We start from the raw sequence: 14,932 nt of genomic DNA on the forward strand, positions 1-14,932 counted from the left end.
TGGACTTTTTTTGGATCCTAATTTAATCAAATCATACTATCACTCAATGTGACACAATCAACAAGGTCTATGTTGTAGCTATTTTTGAAACTTAATTTGTAATTTTAAACTTTCCCAAAAAGGAAATGCTAGATCCAGGTGACAACGCTTGTTAGTTCTATTAAACGCTATTGAACAAAATACCAGATCTGTAGAAACTCTTTGAGAAAAGAGTAGGTGGAAATACTTTTCAACCTCTATTTTTAATGAGGTCAGCATTACTCTGATTCAAGAGCTAAGAGTATTACAAGAAAGCTACAGACCAATATTTTTCATGAACATAGACATAAAAATCCTTAATATTACCACATTGAATCAAAAAGGATCTAAAAACGATAATCCATCATAACTAAATAGGGCTTATTTTATCCCAGAAATGCAGTTGATTTGACATTCGAAAAATACATGTAATTCATCATATTAACAGAATAAAAGAGAAAAATCATATGATTTCTGATGGATGCAGGAAATACATTTATCAAAATTCAATCCCCACTTGTTATAGAAGGTGTTTAGGGCTTCCCTGGTGGCGCAGTGGTTGAGAGTCCGCCTGCCGATGCAGGGGACACGGGTTCGTGCCCCGGTCCAGGAAGATCCCACATGCCGCGGAGCGCCTAGGCCCGTAAGCCATGGCCGCCGGGTCTGCGCGTCCGGAGCCTGTGCTCCGCAAAGGGAGAGGCCACAACAGTGAGAGGCCCGCGTACCGGGGGGGGGGGGGGGGAAAAGGTGTTTAGTAGACTAGAGAAGGAACTTCCTCAATTTAATAAAGGACATATATAAAAACTACAGCTACCATCGTACTTAATGGTGAAAGACCAAAAGATTATAAACATGGCAAGAATGTCCATTCTCACAGCTTCTGTTTAACATTGTGCTGGAGGTTCTAGCTGGTGTAATAAGGCAAGAGATGGAAATAAAAGGCATTCGGTTTGGAAAAGAAGAAGGAAAACTATCTTCATTCACAACATGATAATATATGTAGAACAGCCTAAACAATCTACAAAAAAGTTAATGCAACTAATAAATGAATTATCAAGGTTGTAGGCTACAATGTCATTATTCAAAAATCGATTATATTTCTATGTAATAGTATCAAACTGGAAAATTAAAATTTAAAAACACCTCTTAAAGCATCAAAAAAATATGAAGTACTTAGGGATAAACTTAACAAAAATATAGGCAAGACTTATTCACAGAAAACTAAAAAACATTACTAAGAAATTAAAGATCTAAAACAATGACAATTACGCTGTGATCATGGATTCAAAGATGTGACATTGTTAAGATGGGAATTCTTCCCAAACTGATTTACAGATTCAATACAATTCCAATCAAAATTCCATTAGACCTGCATGTAGATAGAGACAAATGATTCTAAAATGTATATAAAAGAAACTAGAATAGTTAAACGATTCTTTGAGGAAAAAAAAAAGGTTAGAAAAATCACACTGATTTTTAAGACTGTAGGACAGTGTGATATTGGTATAAGAATCGACATATGGATCAGCCTAACAATACAGAACTCAGACAGACCCTCAAATACATGGTGAAGGTATTTCAATGGGAAAGAGCAGTTTTTAAAAAAATACATAGTACTTGAATAACTGAAAATCAAAAAATGAACCTAGCCCTTCACCTCATATATTACATAAAAATTACCGTGAAATGAATCAGACCTAGACATAAAAGCTAAAACTTCTAGTAGAAAACATAAAATCTTTCTGATCTTGGAGTAAGCACAGATTTCTCAGCACACAAAAAAATACAACCATAAAAGAAATATACTGGACTTCATCAAAATTAGAAACTTCTGCTCTTCAAAAGGTATCATTAAGAAAACAAAAAAGCAAGCCACAGATGGGGACAAAATATTCACAATACATATATCTCAGGATTTTTATCCAGAATATAGAAAAAACTTTTACGACTCAATAATAAGATAACCCAAACTAAAAAATGGGCAAAATGTTTAAAAAGGTACTTCCCAAAAGAAGATATACAAACGTCAAATAAGCATATAAAAGATGCTCAACATCATCGGGGAAATGCATATTAAAACCACAATGAGATATCATTACATATCCACAGAAGTCACTAAAATGAAAACCAACAGCAGTACCAAGCATTGACAAGGATACGGCACAACTGAAACTTTTTTAATCCATTGCTGGTCAGAATGCATGATGGTACAGATACTTCGGAAGATTCAGTTTCCTCTAAAGCTCCACATATACTTATCATAAAACTCTGTAACTCCACCCCCAGGTACTTAAACGTATATCCACACACAAACTTGTGACATATGTATATAGCAGCTTTATTCATAATAGACCAAAACTTAGATGTTCATCAACAACTTAGATGTCCATCAACAGATATGAATAAGTGCAAATCATGATATCCATCCAACAGAGTAAGAGCATTAGAAGGAACACATTACTGATATACACAATAGCGTGGATGGATCTCAACATGGATGGATTTCAAAAGTATTATGCTAAGCGAAAAAGGTCAGAAAGAGTATTGTATGATGTATTTATTTGAAATTCTAGAAAAGTCAAATCAACTTATAGTCACAGAAAGAAAATTAGTAGTTGACTAGTGCTGGCTGCTGGGGTGGAGGGGAACTGGCTATAAATGGGCATTAGAGAACTTTCTGGGTAATGGAAATACTCTACACCTTGATGTTAATGGTGTCAAAGCTCTTACAATGAATGCATGTTATTACACGTAAATTACACTCTTAAAGTTGACAGGGTGGGCAGAGATATTGTTTCATATTCTTCCCTTCAAATTAAATCTAGAGTCGATATTGTGGTCTAGCACAATGCTAAGTCAGCAGACCTTTTAGATACCCTGAACAAATGTTTACATGTTGCCTTGTAATTAACATTACCCATTTTCAATAGAACTTCCATGGTTTAAAAAAAATCTAAAATTAGAAAAAAATTTGGTTTTTGTCTCATGCTTACATTGAAATATAATCTACATTAATCTTTGTTAGGGTTTGAGGGAGTCATAAAATAACACCCTTTTCTCCTCCTGACTTTTTGAGCCGCTTGAGAGACAAAAAGTCATGTAGAGATTTAATATGTCAGATTTACTGCTTAAAAAGTCTAGGTCAGAGGATGTGATTTAGGTTTGTGACAACAATGGCCACCCAATATCAAACCCAGAATTAGACAGACCTGCTCACCAAGGCATGGGCAGTCCTGCACAACCACAGGTCTCCCCTCACAGGGACAGAGAGTCTTCACTGCAAAACCTACAACATTTCTGGCAAGAAACCACAACACAGGCTCTCTGCAGGCATGATACAACCAAAAAAAAAAAAAAGGCAGAAAGGGGCTGCAGGTCCAGTTCTTTATCTTAAACTCCCTTTACTGGTGAGGTGGGAGAGGGGAGGGAAGGAAGAGATTGCAATTTCTTGGTTAATGGATGTCCAAAGCAGCACCATCCCCACCCTCTGCCTTCCCAACAAAGTGTAGACCAGCATTTCTCACCCTTTCTTCCACCCTGCACACACAGCAAGTGAGGTTCACACACAACACACATTAAGGCACAATTCATGGTACACTGGCTATAGGGCCATCCCTTCTCTTCCATTCAAGTGGACATACTTAATTGCATATGGCAGAAGTGACACATTTCATTTTACTTTGGTAATGAGTAAATCATTTATAAACATGTGTATTTTATTATTGGTTAAAAAAAGAAAAACCTTACTTTCTCAATCCTAAAATGTCATCAATTACAAAATACACCATCAGTTTCATAATAACCTCTGAGGAAAAACACACTTAATATACCTAATGATTTGAAGATAATTATGGAACTATGGTTTTTGTGTCAACTCACAGCTCATTTAGATACATGTATGTCATGAAATCAAAGTCCAGAGTCAATTTAGAAGGGCTTCTGACTCATGAAACCTGAAATTAAAGCAATGACTGACAATTTCCTACTGCTGGGAAAGGAAGGGAAACAAGCTTTTGACATCATTACATAAAGTATATAATGTAATGTTAGTTATAATCCTGGAAACTCTAGTTTTCGGAAACAAACCTTTTTTTAATTTAAAGTCTTCATTATAGTTTTGACATACAACATCAATTTAAAAGCTGATTTCGTACGTGAGTACCATAAAATTTTGTACATAGGCTCCAATTAAAGTAGATCCAACTAATTATTAGAGAAATGCAAATCAAAACTACAATGAGGTATCACCTCACACCAGTTAGAATGGGCTTCATCAGAAAATCTACAAACAATAAATGCTGGAGAGGGTGTGGAGAAAAGGGAACCCTCTTGCACTGTTGGTGGGAATGTAATTGATACAGCCACTATGGAGAACAGTATGGAGGTTCCTTAAAAAACTAAAAATTGAATTACCATATGATCCAGCAATCCCACTACTGGGCATATACCCTGAGAAAACCATAATTCAAAAAGACACATGCACCCCAATCTTCATTGCAGCACTATTTACAATAGCCAGGTCATGGAAGCAACCTAAATGCCCATCGACAGACGAATGGATAAAGAAGATGTGGTACATATATACAATGGAATATTACTCAGCCATAAAAAGGAATGAAATTGGGTCATTTGTAGAGACATGGATGGATCTAGAGACTGTCATACAGAGTGAAGTAAGTCAGAAAGAGAAAAACAAATATCGTATATTAGTGCATATATGTGGAACCTAGAAAAATGGTACAGATGAAACGGTTTGCAGGGCAGAAATTGAGACACAGATGTAGAGAACAAACGTATAGACACCAAGGGGGGAAAATGGCGGGTGGTGGTGGTGGTGGTGTGATGAATTGGGTGATTGGGATTGACATGTATACACTGATGTGTATAGAATGGATGACTAATAAGGACCTGCTGTATAAAAAAATAAATAAAATTAAATTAAAAAAAAAAAAGTAGATCCAGGTTCTGTGATTTATACCTTGCATGACTTTTCAATGTTTAGCACATTTAAGATAAATACTCTATAATCTAAGAACCTGTTGTCGGGACTTCCCTGGCAGTCCAGTGGTTAAGACTCTGTGCTCCCACTGCAGGGGGTGCGGGTTCGACTCCTCGTCGGGGAACTAAAATCCCGCGTGCCAATGGTGCGGCCAAACAACAACAACAAAAAGAACCCGTTGTCTAGAGAATAATATATGATTCTCAAATCATCAGGCATGGTCTGGATGTGTAGTGTTCTGACTAATGAGTGTCTATGCCATACAATTTTCAAACAAGAATACTACAAACTATGTTCAATATAATGTTAGTGTTTAGTGCTGTTTCAGAAAGTATATTAAATATATTTGATTATATCTTTATCATGAACATCAATTGTTTTTCTCTCAGATTCAAAAGAATTTGCTATTATAGTTACCAAGCTTGGTAAAGATCTATCGGTATTCACATCCTTATAAAATAATGTATGCATTCTTCTCTTCACACACAGAAGAGTGTTAGCTAAGCATCTTTTGGGGCCTGAAGAAATGAGCTGCCTTCCTTCTGTATAATTCACTATTTCTTTCTCTCCTCCGTCTTGCATCTAAACCATCTTATGTCTTATCTCTGTGTAAGGAAGAGACAAACCTGGCCTACTGATGTCAATACAGAGGAAACGCTAGGTTCATAAACAGAATTTAGTGGGTACATGCACTCCATCCTGGGTCTTGCTTCTTTTGGGTTGAGATATAGACCTTACACCAAGAAGAGTCCTCAACTGAAAGCCATCTGTTCTACAGTATCAGAAGTAGTGACTTCTCACTTTCACGAAAGGAAAAGATTACAAAGAAGTTCTCCTCCTTTCTTAAAATCAGAAGAAAGTGAGGTTAAATAAAACCAATGCAAGTTCTTCATAGAAATAGCTAACATTTACTGAGTACTTCATACACAAGACACCATACAAGGTGCCTTACATATTTTATTTTCACATAAGAAATGAATTAAATAAATCAATCTAATTTTTCAAAAGCTAACAACACAAAATAATAGGCAAACCTTTAAATGCAGAAAAAACCTATTTATTCACAAATTATACAATACACATCCATTACTCAAAACAACATACAAAATAGTAAGTGCTCACTTCTCTAGATACCCAACTATCTGCCCTTTGAGAATATACCTTATTAAACAAAATAAAATATAATTAATATTTGTTTTTTGGGTCTTTCTAAAACTAACTTCTTTAACCAGAGCTAACTTTCTGATACAACCTTAGGGAAAAAATATAATACTTTCCAAGGTAAGTGCTGGCTTCTCCAACTCTGAAAAAAAGAGGTAAGCATTCGACTAAAAGAAATGTTTTTAAATTATCTCAGAAAAATGTACAGTATTACATGTACATGCCCTCAGAGGGTAAGGTGAGATTCTTTAAAATAACTTACTTCCTCTCTAACAAGGATAAAATTAATTTTAAACCAATAATAGCTTCCTGAGTTTCAGAAGTAACAGTACACAGCAGTTCTACTGTACTAACATATATGTGGCATAAAAATAACAATTAATATTAGCAATGACAGTATTGACTTGTGGATGTGACTGTGGCCTTTCAATGAAATATATTCTGCAATATATCCTTTCTACTCATGGGACTGAACCATAAATCACATTTCATTTTCTATGTATGTTGTGCCTAAGGTATTCATTCATTGGCACTTCAATAAATCTCTACTTTTTTTTCCTCCAATTTTTAGAAAGGTATAATTTAGCTATTTAAAACTGTGATTGTTTCTCATTTCACTGAGTAGTTCCAGAAAAGTTAACTAGAAAAGGAATTCCAAACCATCAGCTGGAAAGTTATATCAAGAGATAAGTTATTTTCAAGGGTTTTAATCTTGTAAAAATAAGGAAAAGAAAATAACTGCTTTTGACTGGGACAACAGCAGTGCAATTTGTTATGATGTATCTATAAGAGCCATTCGTTTTAAAAAATGCACATCTTAAAAATGACTCACTTGGTACTAAGGACTACTCTATGTACTTTAATAATTTAAAAAATAAAACCATGATTCTGACATTTATCAGTATTTCACACATCTAACAAATACTGAAACTAGCAACTACCATTGTTATAAATAATTATAAAGTCAAAACAAAAGCACAAATCAGAATTAAGAGAAACTTCAGAAAATATTCAGAATGTACACATTTGCATGCATTTTCAGTCAAACTTTCAAGGATCCCACACATAACCAAATGACAACTTTGAATCAAAATGAATGTCAAAAACATTCAAGCTTTGTGACAGACTTACTCTAATGAAAGAAGAGAAAAAGAAGAGTGAACAGTAACAGCAGGGTATTTCTAGCAGGGCAAGAAGCCTACTTCCTTTATCATAAAAGCCAACAAGTCAATATTTTAATAACACTGGCCATCAAGTTATTCACTATTTGAGAATTTACTTTTCAAGTTGTATCTTTAAAATGCATTCACTTATATATTTGGATTAAATTAAGCTTATTAATCAAAAAACCACTGTACTCAGAATTTTAATCTTAAGAAGTTGAAATCATAGCTTATCAAAGCAGAGTCCAAACACTACACAATAATTCTTCCATTTAGTTTTCATATGCCTCATCTGAAAAACTTATTTTACAAACAGGAGTTTTGCCCTGTTTCTCTAAATGCCCCAACGGCTAAAATTTAGGTGGTAAAGATAGATTCAAATGATTCCTGCTAAGTTTTATCGGGCTTTGATAAAAACAGAGCCATCTGGTGGAGCAGCACCGTCTTCCTTCTCAGTCACAGTCTCTACAGTCCCAGAAGCCGACACAATAACCATTGTTTTATCTGCTGCAACTGTCTTCTGTTTTTCAGCAATAGCTGCACAAACAGCTACAATCTCCTCACTTTCAAAGTCATACTCAGGAATTGACTTTGGTGAGAAATGTGTTACCTCTGCTGGTGCTTCACTTTTTTTAATCCTCTGTGCTACCTTCTGCTGCTCCTGGAGCGTTCTTGCCCAAGAAAGGTCTTCTTTCCATATTTCAGGGTTCATTGGATAGATGTGAAGGGCTACTTGAAAACTTCGAATTGCCTAGGGAGGAGAAAAGGTCAAACTTTTTTTGTTTGCTTAGTTTTAAAAAAGGAGTGTATTTAATATAATCCACAATATCCATATCTCTCTCTCTCTTTTTCCTCAATGTATTAGAATGTAAAGATGGAAGTTAGAGCTGTTCTCTACCCACTAGATGATGGTTACAGTAAAAAAAAAAAAAAAAAAAAAGAGTCAAAGAGTGTAAAAGAAAGTGGCTGACAAATTGTTGATGAGGACTAAAAGTCTATTAAAACAGAGGTACTGATATTATGGCTCAAAACAAGGTAAATGCATTGTTCAGCTTCTGCAGATCAGCAAATATATAAATCTGGCGATTTCCTGGGCTAACCCATGATCAGAAAGGTACCAGGAATGCATATCTTTGAAGCCAAGAGTTTAGATCATAATAATGATAACACATCTTGAGTGTCACAGGAGACAAAGAAGGACGTTATATAATGATAAAAGTGTCAATTCACCAGAAAAATATAATGATTATAAATATATATGCACCCAACATCAGAACATTTAAGTATATAAACACTGACAGAACTGAAGGGAGAAATAGACAGCAATAAAGTATTAGTAGTGGATTCAACACCCCACTTTCAATAATGGATAGAACATTCAGACAGAAGATCAACAAGGAAACAGAAGATTTGAACAACACTATAGACCAAAGGGACATAACAGATATATATAGAATGATTCATACAACAGCAGCAAAATACACATTATTCTCAAGAACACACAGAACATTTCCAGGATAGATCACATCTTAGGTCACAAAACAAGTCTTAAATTTAAGAAGACATACCAAGTATCTTTTCTGACTACAATGGAATAAAACTAGAAATCAACAGCAGAAGGAAACTGGAAAAACTTACAAATACATGGAAATAAAACAGCACACTCTTGAACAACCAGTGAGTCAAAGAAGAAATCAAAAGAGAAATTAAAACATATCTTGAGACGAAAATTAAAATGTAACATCCTGATACTATAGGATACAGCAAAAGCAAAACTAAGTGGAAGTTTATAATGATAAATGGCTATGTTAAAAAAAGAAAAGATCTCAAGGAAAAAACCTAACTTTATACCTCGAAGAATTAGAAAATGAAAAACAAACTAAGGCTATGAACATTTTCCAACATACACACCCAGCTCCACATAAAAATCTAAATACTCATAGATGTATATACAACTATTGACTTTTAACTTACTGCCTGTTCTATTTACCTATGTATTTTCTTATGTTTTTGTCCATATGTATATGTAGAAAGAACTGTGAGATGTTAGAAATTTTAGCTTGTTTTCAATATATTTTTTACAGTATTCCCTTCATTATGACAATGAGTAAAGTTATTTTTTTAACCATTCTAGTATTTCAAAAGAACAGCTTAAGTTTACATAAAAATTACAAATTTAGATTTTTTTCAAGTAGAACCCTAAAACTGTATTAAATGGGGGAAAAACACTTTTAATTCCAAGAATTTCACAATATAAATAGAAAGAAATGTATCAAGCAGAAAAAATAACAATTTTAAAAAATTGAATAATTTTACTTTTATTGGTTTATTCAAAGTATCTCTGTTGTCTCACCTGCAGTTTATTTTCTTTCTTTATAGGACAATCTTTGCTAAACATTATGTCCTAGAGGTTTTTCCCATTACCACAGGTACTTATAAGCAAAACAGATAATGATCTGTAAGTTTTTAATAAAGGAGAAATGAGTAAAAAGTGTCATAGAATAGACTTTTGTTTTGCTGTTAACCTGTTAGAAAACTAAATTCCTTGAGTTTCTTTTTCCAACTCTGATATGATTTAAGTCTTCAGATAAAAAAGAGGAAAGATGACTATGTTAAATGGCAAGGAAAGAAAACAACCTTTGGTTTAACTTGTTTCCATCACTGTGAATTTTATTTCAGATTATCAGTTTTAAGTTATTTTACTTTAAGCAATCCTTTTCTCATCAAAATTCCTTATGATTTTTGAGAATTTGACAAATATCTTCTTAATTAGAAATAATGATATATTTACAAGAGTACCAGAAAAATCTAAGTTATCTACAACTGACTAAAGCCATTATTAGTAATGTTAAATTCAGGATTTACCAATAATTTTAGCCTTTAAAGAAACTTCTTTGGTATTTTTTTGCTTGTTTTGTTTTTAACTGTAAAAAGCTAATAAAAGCATGAAAAATCTTAATTTTTGATGACAAAGAGCAAATGTGGCACCACTATATTAGATTTACAGAAGTCTTTTAGGAAATTAGCTGTCAGGTATATATAGTTCAGTCAAAAGAAAAACAAAAACAGGACAATGCTCACAGCCAACTCTGACCTACCAAGCCTACCTACAAGGTATAGTCCAGACAAGGTGAGAAATGCACCAAGTACCAGTTTAGAGTAAACTTTACACAATGAGTATTTCATTTTCATAAGCTTCTACGCTTCCCCATTTCTCCCCTCACTAAGCTTAGCAATTTTTCAGTCTGAATATTTATCACCATTACTCTCCCGTATTTCACTTTCTTCCTTCCTCAACATAATCTTTTAGTGGTTTTTGTCTCCATGGTGATACTAATACCACTTTATAATGTGGTAAATTTAATGATGCAAGGAACTAACCTAAAAGTTGTTTTATATTTAAATAAGGTTTACCAAATGCCTACATTTCATGTTAATATTTTTTTAATTCCCATGATGTCAAATACCTGAAAAATATTCTGATCCTGATATAATTGATATCTGTAATGGAAAAAGATGTTTGGTAATAACTCATCTGTGTTTATGGGTTAATACCTTTAAAAGGTTATTTGCTATTTACTTTTTGTGTACACATGATAAATGACTATTTACTTTTTGGTTCAGCTGATGAAAAGCATGTCAAAATAAAATGTCATCACTGTAATAATCTGACTTACTTACCAAGACTATCTCTCCTAATCCAAGCTGAGCACGTCCCAAAGTTTGCCAAGATTCCCATGAATGTGGATTTCTCTGGACAGCCATTTCCGCAGCATGAACTGCTGGGAACGTTTCATGAAGAGACATTAGGACCTATAGCCAAAAAAGAAGAAACAAAACCCATCAGTAATATTCATAAATTAGCAAACTAAATACTAGCCAAAAAGAAAAAATGGATAATTGTATGTAAACAACTCTTTTCATTTTTAAAAATATATTTTTAGTCTGGAAAATGTAACATTTTAGTGGGTTTGACCCCCTTCTCTGCTCTTCAGGGTTAGAAATTATATTCTTCCTACTCCTCAAATAACTATGAAAAATATAAAGCATTCCCTTTTCAACTGATGAAACCTACTGTCCATCTGGTCAAAACCAGGTGGTCATATTCTGGCCATGGTGGCTCACAGCTATTTGAACCCCAATTCCCCTTCTATTTATTCTACTTACAATGTGTTTTTTTTTAGGGAACTCCAGGTCCTGCTGTCAAACAAGGTAAATTTAAATTTGTTCAACTACCCATCCTATCCCTAGTGAACATCTTTCTGCTATAAAAATCATTTAAACACTCCACCAGCCTCCCCACAACTGGGTTCTTCAAATCACACACATCAGAAAAATCAGGGAGTTCCAGAACCCTCTACCTCAATTTATGGGAAAGGGTTGGCTTTTATCTATAATATTTTGCCCATCTGCATTTCACAAGATTTGTGACACCATCATTATCAGGTTCCAAATAAAACAACTCATTTCATATAGCTTGCCACAAATCCTATCTTTAATACATACATATTTAAGATTAAAAATTAAAGACTTATCCAAATGAAGGTCCTCACAGCACTCCATTCAGTGGAAATAATTTATTTGGGTTTTTCCTGGATAAACTACCATCAAAGCTGAAAAAGGATGTGCCCTATGTTTGGGATCATCATCTGTAAGATATGCTAGGTGTGTGGATCAAGGCTGAACTGCAACCACTCCCTGCCAGAAGTATGGTTAATTCTCTGTTTGAGATTTTAAACATCTTTTGGATAATCTAATACAAGTGCTCAGAGGTTTTCTTTATGAAATTTCCCACAAAATATTAAAACTGTATTTTTAAGTACAAATGTTATTTTTATAATATTAATAAACTGAGTCTATTCTGACCTTTTGCTATGGACTAGGCCATTATTAGAGAAATAGCATCATCTAGAATCCAATCCATCCTCATTCTGAAGAGACTGAGTTATTGCTAAGTCCACTACAATTAATTTCCAAGGAAAGCTAACACATTTCATTCATTTAAGAGATCACCAGTGACTTTTTAAAAGACATCCATCTGCTCATATCTTAAGCAGTTAGGTTGAAATGAAAGTTAGCTTCATTGTGAAGTGTTTTAAACAAACTTCTAATTTGATGCATGAGGAAGAGCCATAAATAATATAGTGACATATGTTTTTCCCAAATAAACTATATTTAAAAAAAAAGAAAATGGGGCTTCCCTGGTGGCGCAGTAGTTAAGAATCCGCCTGCGCAGGGGACATGGGTTTGAGCCCTGGTCCGGGAAGATCCCACATGCCGCTGAGCAACTAAGCCCAACTTAGTTTTTTGCCGCAACTACTGAGTCTGCGCTCTAGAACCCGAGAGCCACAACTACTGAAGCCCGCACACCTAGAGCCTGTGCTCCGCTACAAGAAAAGCCACTGCAATGAGAAGCCTGTGCACTGCAACGAAGAGTAGCCCCGCTCGCCGCAACTAGAGAAAGCCCGTGCGAAGCAATGAAGACCCAATGCAGCCAAAAGTAAATAAATTAAATAAATAAATTTACAAAAAAAAGAAAGAAAATGGGAGGAAATGCTCTTTTGGTTCATCACCGCTCACCAGACATAGTGAGTGCAATTTCACAATGAAAGGGAAATTCTTCATAATTATTACCTGTGATTTCATCTCATACAGGGTAGCATCATTTGGGGTTAACTGTAGTGCTTCATCCCACTTCTGAATCGCCTCTCGGTATCTATGGTTGTTAAAGTTACATTAATATTATATTTTCAGTATGTCTTTGAGAGTACATGACCAAATTTAAAAATCAGAAAATAAGGAATAATTGTTTACCAAGAAATATCTCTATTTAAGAACTGATAATGGTGATGTTACAAAAGCAGGAAAATTTAAGACATGAAGGGAAAGGACAGCAAAAGAGAAAAAAGCAAAACCTAAATAAAAAAGATTTCTGAAATTTTTCAAGATTTGATTTTCTGGCCTAAGAAATCACCACCAGAATTTCTTTTTTTCACCAACCTCAATGTCTGCATGTGCTGTCATTCATTTCAGATGTATTACAAAGGATTTCTCTCAAGAACTTATAATCTAATTACAACCCTTGGCTCTACTGCAGCAATCTAGCTGACAGAGATGACAGTTTAAGATGTTGCCAGGTCATTCTGTAAAGATTCTTCAGTTTTAAGATTTTTTGTCTATAAGCTCCAAGAACACAGGGACCATGTCTTAGTTATCACTATCAATAAATGGTAAGTTTATAAGATATGGGTCACATGAACGAAAAACAGTATGAAGACAGTGATTTCCACTATCATCTTTTCACTGATGTTCTCCCAGTCACAACTCTCTTCTGAGCTAACATCTCTACCTAGATTCCCTATAGACACCTCAAACTGAATATGCCCCAAACTGATCTTAGCATACTCCATGCCAAATCTGCAGAAGCACAGTAGCACTTTTTTTTTAATAAAATTAAGGAATGACTAAGTCCTGCATATTATCCAAAGCAGTCACCTTCACAGCATCCTTCCCAAGCAGTTAACTCATGTATACCTGATTATTTCTAGGAGGACAAAGTTCAAATTACTAGAATATTCTTCATTATAATGAGCTGAAACTTTCTATCCTGTACCTTCCCCTCAATGCTACTCATTCTCTTTTCTAGAGCTAAACAGAAAATATATAATCCACCAGTTTTCATTCCTGGCTACATAGAGACGATCTAGGGAGGTTTGTGAGGGGAAAAAAATACACATGCGTGCACACACACACACACGCATACACACACACATATATGCTGGTCCCTGTCTCAGATCAATGAAAACAAATTCTTGGAGTAGGGCCCAGGCATCTGTATTTTTTTAAAGTTCCCCAAGTTATGCTAATAAAAACCAGAGTTCAGAACCACTGATAAGATCTCTATTGGGATATTAAGCCCTATCATGTACTGTCTTCTCTTAAATCTCTTCTTGCTACCCTTCCTTTCCTCTATGTATTCTAGTGTATAATTTCCTACCTTCTATGTGAAGATCCAAACCAAACATAACCACCAAAATGTGGGCTCACCTGCACTGATTATTATTTAAGCAGGGAGCAGAAAACTAAAGAAATAAAGGCAGAATCTGGTAGAAAATACAAAGCTGAAAACCATAAAAAAGTACATCCTCTATCTCTGCTTCCACCTTGCTACAGCACTCCTTTACTAGTAAATAATACAAATGGCAATACCATTTCCAGGGTCCTGTGCCACCATGGCACACGGCAAAAGGGCGGCAGCTATCTTAGAATAATTTTGCCACACTGCCAACTCCATGGCTAGCAGCAGGGGTGAAGGTGGACAGCACACAAGTGCACTACAGAAAGCCTGCCTTAACTGCCACATGGGTTGTAGCAATGGCTACTGTTATTCTGTAGCAGCAGGCTAAGATGTCAATATAACAATAAGCTGAAGATTCACCCCACAATGGCTGGCAGTCTTTGTTTCTAGACAAACCACATCTGAATACACAGAAATGATTATCAGAACCACTGTTAATATCTTCTTCCCTAACAGGGGTCCCCGCTGAGCCCCGAGGAGGTATTTGCTTGAAGACTGTTTAACTCTGGGTGA

At 34.9% G+C, this 14,932-nt stretch overlaps 1 protein-coding gene across 2 annotated transcripts in view; it reads right to left on the minus strand.

Annotated features, from left to right (window-relative positions):
* Positions 1–6,058: 6,058 nt before the first annotated feature.
* The window catches only part of TTC33 (tetratricopeptide repeat domain 33), a 31,980-nt gene continuing 23,106 nt past the window's right edge, over positions 6,059–14,932 (minus strand). For both annotated transcript variants that reach the window (XM_060146994.1, XM_060146995.1), the window contains exons 3-5: positions 12,976–13,057; positions 11,023–11,154; positions 6,059–8,092 (exon numbers count right to left, since the gene is read on the minus strand). In XM_060146994.1, the coding sequence (XP_060002977.1) occupies positions 7,739–8,092; positions 11,023–11,154; positions 12,976–13,057 (568 nt within the window). In that variant the 3' untranslated portion in view covers positions 6,059–7,738. The remainder of the gene's footprint in view (positions 8,093–11,022; positions 11,155–12,975; positions 13,058–14,932) is intronic.

The sequence above is a fragment of the Lagenorhynchus albirostris genome, chromosome 3 (assembly GCF_949774975.1).
Source record: "Lagenorhynchus albirostris chromosome 3, mLagAlb1.1, whole genome shotgun sequence".
Taxonomy (NCBI): Eukaryota; Metazoa; Chordata; class Mammalia; order Artiodactyla; family Delphinidae; genus Lagenorhynchus; species Lagenorhynchus albirostris.